This window comes from Mustelus asterias, chromosome 29 (assembly GCF_964213995.1).
Source record: "Mustelus asterias chromosome 29, sMusAst1.hap1.1, whole genome shotgun sequence".
Classification (NCBI taxonomy): Eukaryota; Metazoa; Chordata; class Chondrichthyes; order Carcharhiniformes; family Triakidae; genus Mustelus; species Mustelus asterias.
In genome coordinates, this window is record NC_135829.1 from 4,658,362 (window position 1) to 4,672,055 (window position 13,694).

Consider the following 13,694-nt stretch of genomic DNA (forward strand, 5'->3'; position numbering starts at 1 on the left):
TGCCCGACTTAACTAAACCCTTCTACCCTTCCGGGGACCGTATCCCTCTATTGCCATCCTATTCATGTACTTGTCAAGACGCCCCTTAAAAGTCACTACCGTACCTGCTTCCACTACCTCCCCCGGCAGTGAGTTCCAGGCACCCACTACTCTCTGTAAAAGAAAATCTGCCTCGTACATCTCCTTTAAACCTTGCCCCTGGCACCTTAAACCTGTGCCCCCTTGTAATTGACTCTTCCACCCTGGGAAAAAGCTTCTGACTATCCACTCTGTCCATGCCCCTCATAATCTTGTAGACTTCTATCAGGTCGCCCCTCAACCTCTGTCACTCCAGTGAGAACAAATCACTTACCATCAAGGCACTGCATTTGAAGAGGAAACCTATATAAAGAAATTGATAGGGTAGATAGAGAGAAACTTTCTTCTAGCGAGGGAATCCAGAGCAAGAAGGCATTAACGTAAAATTAGAGCCAGCCAATATATGGGTGATGTTCTTCACACACAGGGCAGTGAAAATCTGGAACTTTCTCCACCAAAAGTTTCCTAGGGTAAGGGGCCAATTGGAAATGTCGAAACAGATATTGATAGATAATTGTTAGTCAAGGATAGCTGGATGTTATGAACCAAGGTGGATAGATGGAATTAAGGTGCAGATCAACACGGATCTAATTGATTAGTCAGACAGACTTTTAGAATCCTACAGTACAGAAGGAGGCCATTCGGCCCATCGAGTCTGCACCAACCACAATCCCACCCAGGCCCCATTACCACACATCTACCCTAGCTAGTCCCCCTGACACTAAGGGGTAATTTAGCATGGCCAATCCACCCAACCAGCACATCTTTGGACTGCGGGAGGAAACCGGAGCACCCGGAGGAAACCCACACAGAGACACGGAGAACGTGCAAACTCCACACGGACAGTGACCCAGGCCGAGAATCGAACCTGGGTCCTTGGCGCTGTGAGGCAGCAATGCTAACCACTGTGCCACCGTGCCACCCCTTGAGGGGCTAAATGGCCGCCTCCTGCTCCCAATCTAGCCTAGGTTTGGTTAGGTTGCTAAAACATCTCTACATGGCTGGTACAAGTATCCTGCGGTATTAATGTGTACAGATTCAGTGCTTCTGCACGTGGGTTTTTGTTTGAATAACTTATTGAGCTGAAACAAGTGTGAAATGCTGGGGTGGTTACGGGTCTGTCACTGGTGATGGGTGCACTTGGGGACTGCTATTTATTTAGACATTTTATTTTAAAAATCTAACATGATCCCTAACTTCTGGGACTGAAATTCTGCAATGTTTCCTGATGTTGTTTCACAAAGTCTCTCCCATCCGACCTGCATGTATGTGTATCGCATCTCATAAAGGCATGCGGCATGGGGAAATGTTACTAAAGCTTCTTTTTTTGGACCTAACGCCTAACCATCTCGTGTGCAGGTTCCCAGTGTGCTGGTTTGTTCAGTACCACAGTACTTGGTGGCTCCTCTAGTGCCCCTAACCTCCAAGACTACGCCCGCTCGCACCGCAGAAAAAGTGGCTCCAGTTACTTTTCTCTGAAGGATGGTAGGTTGTTGAGAATTGTTTTCAATTTGCTGCTTCGACAATGCTGGAAGAGATCCAAACGCTGCATCTTAGGCTACTTGCATTTTATTAAAATTATTGCAGTAGAAGCTTCTTATTCAAAGAGGGCAGGTGCTTCTTAAAAAATATCAAGGACTTTCCAATAATAGCTAATAACTCCTCCCTGATTGTGTTCCTAACCTGTGTGATATTATCATGTAAGCACACAGTTACTGCAGTGTGATATGGTACAAGCAGCATAGCCAATTTCTACAATTTTAAAATACATGAATGCAGTTACAGTAAACACCTCCATTAAGAAGTCTCACAACACCAGGTTAAAGTCCAACAGGTTTATTTGGAATCATGAGCTTTCGGAGCACTGCTCCTTCTTCAGGAGGAAGGAGCAGCGCTCCGAAAGCTCGTGACTCCAAATAAACCTGAGGAAGGAACGGCGCTCCGAAAGCTAGTGATTCCAAATAAACCTGAGGAAGGAGCAGTGCTCCGAAAGCTCGTGACTCCAAATAAACCTGAGGAAGGAGCGGCACTCCGAAAGCTCATGACTCCAAATAAACCTGAGGAAGGAGCGGCACTCCGAAAGCTCGTGACTCCAAATAAACCTGAGGAAGGAGCAGCGCTCCGAAAGCTCGTGATTCCAAATAAACCTGAGGACGGAGCAGCGCTCAGAAAGCTCATGACTCCAAATAAACCTGAGGAAGGAGCGGCGCTCCGAAAGCTTGTGACTCCCAATAAACCTGAGGAAGGAGCGGCACTCCGAAAGCTTGTGACTCCCAATAAACCTGAGGAAGGAGCGGCACTCCGAAAGCTCGTGGTTCCAAATAAACCTGAGGAAGGAGCGGCACTCCGAAAGCTCGTGGTTCCAAATAAACCTGAGGAAGGAGCGGCACTCCGAAAGCTCGTGGTTCCAAATAAACCTGAGGAAGGAGCGGCACTCCGAAAGCTCGTGGTTCCAAATAAACCTGAGGAAGGAGCGGCACTCCGAAAGCTCGTGGTTCCAAATAAACCTGAGGAAGGAGCAGTGCTCTGAAAGCTCGTGGTTCCAAATAAGTCTGTTGGACTTTAACCTGGTGTTGTGAGACTTCTTACTGCGCCCACCTCACTCCAACACCGATATCTCCACATCATCACGTCCATTTAAACAGCAGAGCAACTTAATACAACTGTACAGTACAGTAATACCACAGATTGTGACTCAGACAATATTTTTCCAAAGCCACTATTCAGCCTAGTAAATATATCGGCTAATCAATACCTTTAGAAATAACTTGCTGAGATGTCTTAAATTATTGTACCAGCTTACAAAGCATTTTTTCATCTTTGATGCACTGACACTTAGAAAAAGGGTCCCTTGTTTTATGGTCAACACCGCATTATTTCTTAAATTGCCAGAGGTTAATCAACTGAAGGACATTTTGCCAAACAGAGGCAAATCACTAAAGCCTTCACGCAAACATAACAAATGGAACCGTGGGCTGCCACCGGCTGCACCGTCAAATGTGCTGTGAAATGGAGTGAAGGCCCTTAGGCTCAACCACCAATGTTCAGCAGAGTTGGATGGCCTCAGATAGCGCCCTGGGGGCTCTACAGTCAACCATCATTCTCCTACCTTCTGACTCTGGTATGGTTGAAAGGCTCTCCCTTGATGTCCTTTCCAGTTGACCAGCTTACTCTGTCACCACCTAGGCTCGGGGGTGAAAACTGGCTACTCAGCTGAGCTGACCCCTGTACCGTACTCCCAACAAGAGTTGGTGCCTTCAGGAGAGCAAGAGGGACATTGGAGAGGAGGGAGGAACTGAAGAAATGGAACCTCAATGTTCCACTGATGAGTAACCAGCTCTCTGGTTCACTCTAGATTAAATACTGAAGTAGTGAATGTGTATTGCCAATCAATTGAGAAACCTGATTCACTCATCAGGATACAGGGTCCGATTGATAGAGCCACCACAGAGAAACGTTCTTCAGATTCATACAAGGGCTAGCAGCGAGCATAAAATTCACTATAATAACCAGTGCGTGGTAGTCATGAAGGCAACCGTACACCTCTTTTTTATGTCAGGACATAGTTTCGCCACTGGTGCCTGTAAAGTGCGATGTGGAGCCAACAGACCAGAGTTATACTGCCAGTTCCCAATTTCTGCCCAGGGTCCTGCAAACTCTTATGCATGTATGGTTGCATGGGTGCAGTGTTGTGTTGCCCGCTTTTCCAATGCCTGTTTATTTTTATTTTTAGAAATGGACCAGAGCTAAGTTGAAATTTAATAACATTCAGTGGCCGCCAAGATCTACAAACGATGAAGTGGCTTTAAAATAATGTGTTTGTTCATTCCTGGGATGTGGGTGTCACTGGCAGCATTTATTGCCCATCCCCAATTGTCTCTGAATAAATTTATATGCCAGTCTTTGTTGTAATATACTACAGGCTTGCACTTGTTCCTGGGAAAGGTAAGCTGTTTTGCCAGCTTGACTCTTTGTCAAATGTTCGCACATTGCAATCAACAATCTGTTAGTAAGACACTGTTTCCATTAATTTGAGTATATTCCGGATACGTCAGGAATATAGGAAAGGGGAATGCCATCCTGCAAAGCAATCATTGACTCCTGTTGCATTCACACACACCTCGTTCATGCAGTGCCTCGCGTCCAATGTTCGTTATCACTTGGTTATAATCATCTGCAGATATTGGTATTTTGGTTCTTGGAAAAGCCATAATCTCTTGTTTTGACTGTGTACAGGATGATTGAGTGGAATAAATGAATGTAAACATTAGTAGAGTAGACCAAGTTGAGTTAAAGAAGTTTCAGTTGCCAATGGAAATGGATTCTGCTGGCTCCCACTGCAAGATATATCTAAAATATTTACACTGTACAGATGCTTTAAGTAACGTATGCAGATAAGACTCTTTCGTCTATCATGAGTTATTCTTCACCTCCTTTTGTGCTGAAGTTGCGTACACTTTGCAGTAGTTGTTTAAGGGCCTGGAGGAAAGTCTTCCTGCTACATAGACTATGTCCAATTTTGATAACATAATGGCAAAGTCTTAATTGTGCTGGTGTAACAATCGAGGATTGAAGAGACCTTGCTATTAGTTAAAAGACGCGAAGAATGTTATCAGGCTTCTTTTGTAAATGTATGTTTTTAGATGGAGCTTCAGGAAACGCCTCCAGGAAATGCTGATACCAACTCTTCTCCCCTCTAAAGACTTTTGAGCGCTGAAGTTTTGGGCTTGACTGTCTGTATCTTCCTTTCCCACCCTTGGAGACAATCTGACTGAGGCAAGCAACTGTGCAACAGGGAGAGGTGTGCCAAGCTGTGTTATGGATTTGGATCCTTCAACGAGTGCACAAGGGATAATTATATTGCAAACCCGTCTTTGCAAAGTGGTGGTTTGAGTTCCAGAAGGCTGACTGTAATGTTGCAACCTTCCATTAATTAAAAATGCACACAGATTTTAAAGCTTGGCTTTGCTAAATCATAGGATTATAGACCATCAGTAAGGGTAACTGCTGAATTCATTTCAATTATTAGCTTAGAACAGGCAACAGAAAATTGTGTCTGAGATATTTTGTTTTATACTTTTGCGACTTTGGAGAAGAAAACAAGAGTTTAGTGGCACTATCTGCTGTCCTTCCCCTCTCCCCTGTACCCCTGCCGTCCTTCCCCTCCCCCCGTACCCCTGCCCCCCTTCCCCTCCCCCCTGCCGTCCTTCCCCTCCCCCCTGCAGTCCTTCCCCTCCCCCCTGTACCCCTGCTGTCCTTCCCCCTCCCCCCTGTACCCCTGCCGTCCTTCCCCTCCCCCCTGTACCCCTGCCCTCCTTCCCCTCCCCCCTGTACCCCTGCCCTCCTTCCTGTCCCCCCTGCCGTCCTTCCCCTCCCCTCTGTACCCCTGCTGTCCTTCCCCCTCCCCCCTGTACCCCTGCCGTCCTTCCCCTCCCCCCTGTACCCCTGCCCTCCTTCCCCCCCCTGTACCCCTGCCCTCATACCCCTGCCCTCCTTCCCCTCCCCTGTCCTCCTTACCCTCCCCCCTGTACCCCTGCCATCCTTCCCCTCCTCTCTCTCTACCCCTGCCGTCCTTCCCCTCCTCTCTCTCTACCCCTGCCGTCCTTCCCCTCCTCTCTCTCTACCCCTGCCGTCCTACCCCTCCTCTCTCTCTACCCCTGCCGTCCTTCCCCTCCTCTCTCTCTACCCCTGCCGTCCCTCCCCTCCTCTCTCTCTACCCCTGCCGTCCCTCCCCTCCTCTCTCTACCCCTGCCGTCCCTCCCCTCCTCTCTCTACCCCTGCCGTCCCTCCCCTCCTCTCTCTACCCCTGCCGTCCCTCCCCTCCTCTCTCTACCCCTGCCGTCCTTCCCCTCCTCTCTCTACCCCTGCCGTCCTTCCCCTCCTCTCTCTACCCCTGCCGTCCTTCCCCTCCTCTCTCTACCCCTGCCGTCCTTCCCCTCCTCTCTCTACCCCTGCCGTCCTTCCCCTCCTCTCTCTACCCCTGCCGTCCTTCCCCTCCTCTCTCTACCCCTGCCGTCCTTCCCCTCCTCTCTCTACCCCTGCCGTCTTTCCCCTCCTCTCTCTACCCCTGCCGTCCTTCCCCTCCTCTCTCTACCCCTGCCGTCCTTCCCCTCCTCTCTCTACCCCTGCCGTCTTTCCCCTCCTCTCTCTTCCCCTGCCGTCCTTCCCCTCCTCTCGCTACCCCTGTCGTCCTTCCCCTCCTCTCTCTCTACCCCTGCCGTCCTTCCCCTCCTCTCTCTCTCTCTACCCCTGCCGTCCTTCCCCTCCCCTCTCTCTCTCTCTACCCCTGCCGTCCTTCCCCTTCTCTCTCTCTACCCCTGCCGTCCTTCCCCTCCTCTCTCTCTACCCCTGCCGTCCTTCCCCTCCTCTCTCTCTACCCCTGCCGTCCTTCCCTCCCTCTCTCTCTACCCGTGCCATCCTGCCCCTCCTCTCTCTCTACCCCTGCTTTCTCTTAAGTCTGTCTCTTTGTGACTGCAGCTTTTTGCTGCCCCTTCATAAAGCTCTGAGGTTTTTATTATATTCCTCCTTGGGATTCTTTTCCCTTATCATTATTTTAAGTACTTTTTCAAGCACTCTTTAAGAGCTCCTACCCAGCAGGTGATGAGTGAGTTTACGGAGCTTACTCGCACTGACAGGTGGACCTATTGTACCCAGAAAACAGGGAACTAATCCAAGTTGGCTTAAGCTCTAATGCTGTACAAAGTTTTCTTCAAACGAATTCATCATCAGAAGCAATAATAATATTAATATGGATTGATTGACTGGCTCGACAACACTTAATCCCTGACAGAATTTTCCATTCTCAGGACAAGGATTGAAGTTGAATTTAAAAGTGTACGATGAAAGATCTGTGTATCAGTAATGGCTGTAATCCCGTCTCCAGTGAGTTCTGGCTGGAATAGAGAATTTGGGGCTGATTGTGCAGCAATCAGCTGATTAATGCAGTGAACAGCAGAGCCGCACTAACACCCTTGACCATACTGAGTTAGCTGGCACCGGATCGAATCGCGGGCAACAATAGGGGCACCCAGGTTGACCTCCGTGGACATTAGTTAGGGAAGGGACACTCCTGACCATCGTTTAGTGATCCATTCTGGAATCTGTATGTTGTGTCTGTGTACACGTGTGTTTTGTTGCGTGTTTGTGTCTTACTGGGTACCCGCGTAGAGATCGTTGGGCAAAAAGAGGGCCAACTCAACTGTGATGTCCCCTTTGGTTGGATAGTCTGCTAAAAAAAATAAATGGTCACTTGGACAAAGGGGAACCATGAGATGGCATCTCAGCAAGAGTCAGCAGAAAAGGGTAACCAGTAACAAACAATAAAAATTCTGTGTACTGGCCTTAAGTTAGGGAATTTTCAGCTTCAATTTTTGTGTTAACTAGTGATCTGGTCACCAAAAAGAGCTGTTGGTGCATGTCACGGTCCGAGTGTCTTCTACATTATTTTCTACAGTGCATTATCCTGCTCATCCAAGGTTCTACTCTTGGCAACCAGTCACGGAGAAATGTGCAGTTATCAGTTGTGCCCTCTTGCTCATTTTTATTTCAGTCTCCAGTGGTGTTAACACTAAATGATTAGCTCTTTCAGAAGATGCCTCAAGGAAGCTTAAGTCACCATGAAGATTGGATTTACATTGGGAGCTTTCCTGTGACAGCATGGGAAAAGTCAATGGTGCCTTCTTCTGCTGACTCAGTGCCAGGTATAGGCAGCTCATGCTGCCTTCCAGTAACACGCCTGATCTTTTGGTCACGAATGAATGTAATGCTACTGTTGCAGTGACACTGCTGACGTATTGATGACAATGCAGGATTGGTGAGACAGGAGAGCTCCTCTACTCGCCGTCCCACTGAGTGTCAGATCTCTGCACATGTGGTTTAGATGCGTGCAATGAAACTACTCCCGCCATTTTGTAGCGAGACGTTTATTTATTTAACGGAAAGCAAATGGGATAGCCCGTAACAGTAAAACGATTGGCTAGGAGGGCCATCTTAATTTTATTTGTTTTTTCCCCCTGAAAGGCAGTCTTTATACTGGCACCGTTTGTACTGTTCGTGGAGTTAAACCATTGCCTAGAGGTATTTCAGTTTTGCCAGCAACAAGCTACAGTGTTGTGCTGGTGTACCAAATACACCATGAGAATAAAGGTAAAGGAGGTCTGACTATGCCTAATACAGTTGACTCGCCTATACCACGCCAGAAAAGAAAACCTAACTCTTCAAATATGGCATGTGGAAATTGTGCTGCTTAAGGTACCCATTTTACTCTTTGAGACTTGAGTTTGTTCACGTTTGAACTCCCCCCAATCTTGGCACTCAAACCAACTTTTACATCCCTTGCCTAAAAGAAGAGGACTATGCTAGTTCACGGTAGGAGCTTCTGGTTGTATGGATATAGAGAAAGATGCATCATCAACCCTAATGCATGCTAAGCCTTTGTCCTGATAGTTAGGTTCAGGGGCAGTGCAATCCATGTAGGGTGTCCCAGCCTTCTCCCCTAGTAGCACAACCAAAAGGGGGAGAATGTTGAAACAGGAGACCCCGATGAGAAAGGATTGGGGTTGCATTTTTCTTCTAAGGAGTCATCACCCGCTCATGTAATGTGGGAAGTTCTGTGTTAAAACTGCAGTGTTAGTTTTAACTTCAGTCCTTTTTGTTTCCTCAGAAATGTTATCTATGCCAGCCGTTAAAAGATTTTCTGTCTCGTTTGCAAAGCATCCGACTAATGGTATGTTTGCTTCTTTTCAATTATCCTTTACAATCTTAACTTTTTGATTTTTTTTTTGCATGTTCTTAATGCACTTGTGCTTTTTAAAAAATCTATTAAATATCCACCTCAAACTTTCTTTTCTCAATTTTTGTTTTACCCCTTTTTATTTTTTCATTACTTCAGCATTACCACACCAAAATCTTTAACATGATTCCACTTTAATATGGAAAAAATTCCACACATTCTTAACCTTTTTTTTTTTACATTGATGACTTTTCCTTTTGATAAAACTTCCATCAGTTTAGAATAGCAATCGTACCTGTCAATCACTCCATTTCACCAGCTGTGACTGGCCACCATTTCCACCTCCGGATTTCACTTCACTGTCCAGTTAACCATCAGAGAACTTGACTATCTTTTGCAGGTTTCGAGATGCATGGCCAGCTTCCCTGTCCAATGGCCCTTGGTGGTAAAGTTCACCAGTAAGGGTCACCTCCTGCTCGAAGAGGCCATTCTGCTGACTCACAATTGGTATCAGTGGCATTGTCCTAGGAAGGTGGGGGGGGAGAGGGTGGTCCACTGACATCTGATAGAAGATACATCTCTGTGACAGGGGCAGCTTCTCAATATGGTCACTTGGGTGGAGAAATGTAGGGGTGCTGGAGCCTAAGGCACTGTATTCCAATACGACAGTGCCTTTAGGAGAGGAGAGGCTAAAAAAAGAAAAATAATTGAACTTCAAGCATAACCTTTGCAACAGGCAGAAGATGAAATCAAACTAACAATTTCCCAAGAGTAGAAATGAAATCTTGGTAAGCCATTCAAGTGTAGTGCTGGCCATTTTCTCTTGCATATATCTAAGATGTTGCAGGACAATAGTTGTCTCACTATTGAGTTGTTTGAGAGAACTTGGTCAGATGTTTATTATAGAATGGTTTATCGGTTCTCAGAGATGGTGTTCAGCTTAATATATACACCGGCCTGTCTATGAGAACCCATATCACTTCTCTCTCCTCATTAGATGTCTTTCACAGTCTGCATGTGCCTTCTTTTCATTTTCATACGTAAGCATGAAACACTAAAGGAAAGTGAAACTTGGAAGTGTGTATTGCATACTTCTCAATTGTTCAAACAAATTGTCTCACTCACACTCCTTGTTGGTGTTGGCATCTGGAACTTTGTTCTATTCATGAGTCCCAGTGTCCCAGATGACTGCATAAGTCGAGCTTGAATTTTATTCCACAAGTTATTACATCCCCTCCCACCCAAATTTCTCCCCTTCTGAACGCAGTACTAGGGTACGATTCCACAGATTGTAACTAACCATATTCTCATTTAACTCCTTTACACTATTTGTTTTCATTCATTTGAGACACAGTGGGAGTTTGACAGACATAAGTGAGTGCCCTGATTATTCTTGCGCTATACAGACAAAGCATCTCCTTCATAGATTACATAGTGGAGAAGGAAAGGACACGGGCGTTATGGTGGCACAGTGGTTAGCACTGTTGCCTCACAGCACTAGGGACCCGGATTCGACTCCCGGCTTGGGTCGCTGTCTGTGTGGAGTTTGCACGTTCTCCCCCTGTCTGCGTGGGTTTCCTCCGGGTGCTCCGGTTTCCTCCCACACTCTAAAGGTGTGCAGGTTAGGTGGATTGGCCGTGCTAAATTGCCTCTTGGTGTCAGGGGGACTAGCTAGGGTAAATGCATGGGGTTATGGGGATAGAGCCTGGGTGGGATTGTGGTCAGTGCAGACTCGATGGGCCAAATGGCCTCTTTCTGCACTGTAGGGATTCTATGAAGCTAAGATTTCTTGACAGGAAAGAAACATCAGATATGGAAAGTGCAACTGCCTCAATATCCTGCATTTCTTGGATTGTGAGAGGACAATATACATCCCATACATTATCCCTTTTTTGAGGATTACCGTTGCAATAGTGGATAATTAATACATCATAAACTTCTACATGAAGATGCTTTCACCAATCCTCAGGACTTGGGTCCCCATCCCATTTGTCTAGAGTCAAGGGAATATTACGTCATCAAATTCATGACAGTCCATTTTCTTTGGATTTTAATGAGTTGAAAAAGGTTAGCAGATCAAGTAGGGTCTTCCTTGCAGATCCTAAATGAGTTTCAATTTCAATTCATTAAAGTAAAGTTGGCATAGTTCCAGATGACCGTAGGCTGGTGGTGATTTAATCTGAGGATCACCACACCTCAGGTGAGGGGCAAGGTTGAGAAGGCGGGGACTTGGTGAATAAGCTCATCCAGTGTGGGAATTGAACCCATGCCGTTGGTGTTGCTCTGGATCACGAACCAGCTGTCCACCGACTGAGCTAAACCGACAATTCATTATTGAGATCACCACCCACAGTTTTTGTCTTGTCTAGTAACAGTTGGCTTCCTTCCTCTGGAAAGATCACCTCCTGTGGACATTAACTGGTCTAGATTGCCCGATCTCTCACCGTTACAGGGCTTGTGCGTGCAATTAACCCAAAAGAACAGATAAACTGTTCCCTTGGAGGAAACGCAAGAGTGATTGCTGTATTCACTGGAAGTGTTTTCCATTTGGTAGATGGGCAAAATATTTTTAAGCTACAGAATTGAGATGCACTTCAAGCCCCAATGGAGTGCCGCATTAGCACATCTAGTGCCCAGGGGCCACTGCAGAGTCCTCCAGATCTCAGTTGAATACCAGTCTGACTTAATGCCTGCATGGCTAAGACTGGGTAATATCCTGAATGCCTTAATTTTCATCACAGAAAACTAGATTGTATTTTTCAACAATGTAGTTGTGACATCCACCAGTGAAATGTTATTAGTGTCAGCCGTGGCTTAGTGGGTAGTACCCTCACTTCTGAATCAGGACACAGAAATCCAGGCTGACACTCCAGTGGTGTGCTGCACCACAACAAGTGCCAACTTTCAGATGGCACTAGGGGTGGCACAGTGGTTAGCACAGCTGTCTCACTGTGCTAACCACAGGGACCTGGGTTTGATTCTGGCCTCGGGTGACTGTGTGGAGTTTGCACATTCTCCCCGTGTCTGCGTGGGTTTCCTCCGGATTCTCCGGTTTCCTCCCACAGTCCAAAGATGTGCAGGTTAGGTTGATTGGCCATGACAAATTAACCCTACTGTCAGGGGGATTAGCAGAGTAAATATATGGGGTTACGGGGATAGGACCTGGGTGGGATTGTGGCCGGTGCAGACTCGATGGACCAAATGGTGTCCTTCTACACTATGAATCATTAGATTGAGGCCCTGCTTATTTTCAGATGGATGTAATAGCCCCTGCAGCACTATTTCAATGTGTTGGCTAATATTTCTCCCTCAATCAGCATCACCAAGAGCAGACTGACACTTCAGTGCAGTGCCAGGGGAGCTCTGCAGTGACGTGGGTGCCATCTAGCTGATGAGATGTTAAACCGAAGGCTCCATTTGTCTGTCCAGATAAAAGTGAAAGATCTTGAGGCACTGATAAAAGAAAGAAAGATTCTGGAATCCAGAAGATATTCCTCCATCAACCAGCATTGTTGATGTTTGGATCTTGATAGGAATAGAATATAAAAGGTAAGGAAGCATCGTTGCAACTATACAAGGCATTGGTGAGGCTGCACCTGGAGTATTGTGCACAGTTTTGGTCCCATTATTTGAGGAAAGATGTAGTGGAGGCAGTTCAGAGGAGGTTCAATAGATTGATTCCAAAGATGAGGGGTTTGTCGTATGAAGAGAGATTGAACAGTTTAGGCCGACACTCTCTGGAATTTAGAAGAATGAGGGGAGATCAAATTGAGGTATACAAGATGGTAAAAGGCCTGGATAAAGTAGACATGGAGCGGATGCTTCCTCTTGTGGGGAATTCTAGGACGAGAAGTCTTAGGATAAGGGGCAGCAAATTTAAGACAGAGTTGAGGAGAAACTACTTCTCCCAAAAGGTTGTGAATCTGTGGAATTCGCTGCCCCAAAGTGTGGTGGATGCTGGGACAGTGAGTACATTTAAGGAGGAGTTAGACAGATTTTTAGTTGGTAATAGGTTGAAGGATTATGGGGAGAAGGCAGGAAAATGGGGATGAGGAGCATATCAGCCATGATCGAATACGTGGAACAGACTTGATGGGTCGAATGCATGGAACAGACTTGATGGGCCGAATGGCCTAATTCTGCTCTTGTATCTTATGAACTTGATGACAATGGGATTGCTGTGGTTGCCTCTATAAATCTGTGAACCAAACACAATTCTCTTTGAGGCACATCCAGATGTTTTGATGATATAATCGGGCAGTAAATAAATGCAAGTATCTATGTTTCCTGATTTTTACTTTGAGAAATATTAATGTGTATTCCTTTTGGCCAGGTTTGCGATCAGCAGCTCATGGCCGTACTCTTCATCTGGTTCATTCTTTGCACTTTCCGATTGGTACAAATGCTTAAAACAATGATGGTAACTGTGTCCTTATTTTTTTTTGGTTGGTGTTTTTATTTTGTTCTTTTTTTCCCCCCCGCCCCTCCCACCGCCGATGCCGTTCCATAGACTTGCTGGACAATCACCACGTGGCGCAGCTGCTGAGACGTTTTTCAGCTGATAACAGTTTCGCGCAGAACCTGGCCCTTGATGGTGCCTTGGCCCGGCATCTTCACCAGTGTTCGTATCACATCCGTCTCTTCAAGAACTGGCTGATCTCTGGGCAGGATGATATCAACTGCCTCTACGGTATCACCTGCACCTTTCTGCTGCATGGTTGGCTTTGGTTGAATCCTATTTCAGGCCATTGCAGCTATGACGCAGCTTGCAGATTTGGACCCAAGTGAGCTTTGCTGAGATAAAAATCGGAGGGGGTTGGTGGGGGGGGGGGGGGGGGGGGTGCTGAGGTTGGGGGAAGTAATTCCCCCACCCCCAGCTACTTTT

The 13,694-nt window shown here is 46.5% G+C and overlaps 1 protein-coding gene across 9 annotated transcripts in view; it reads left to right on the forward strand.

The window, feature by feature from the left end:
- ppip5k1a (diphosphoinositol pentakisphosphate kinase 1a) overlaps window positions 1-13,694 on the forward strand; it is a 156,795-nt gene that overhangs the window by 116,615 nt on the left and 26,486 nt on the right. For 2 of the 9 annotated variants that reach the window (XM_078199923.1, XM_078199924.1), the window contains 3 exons: window positions 1,438-1,563; window positions 8,741-8,803; window positions 13,320-13,499. The exons of 2 other annotated variants lie outside the window; for them this stretch is intronic. In XM_078199923.1, the coding sequence (XP_078056049.1) occupies window positions 1,438-1,563; window positions 8,741-8,803; window positions 13,320-13,499 (369 nt within the window). The remainder of the gene's footprint in view (window positions 1-1,437; window positions 1,564-8,740; window positions 8,804-13,319; window positions 13,500-13,694) is intronic. 5 more of the 9 variants (XM_078199926.1, XM_078199927.1, XM_078199929.1 and 2 more) reach the window with 3 other exon arrangements.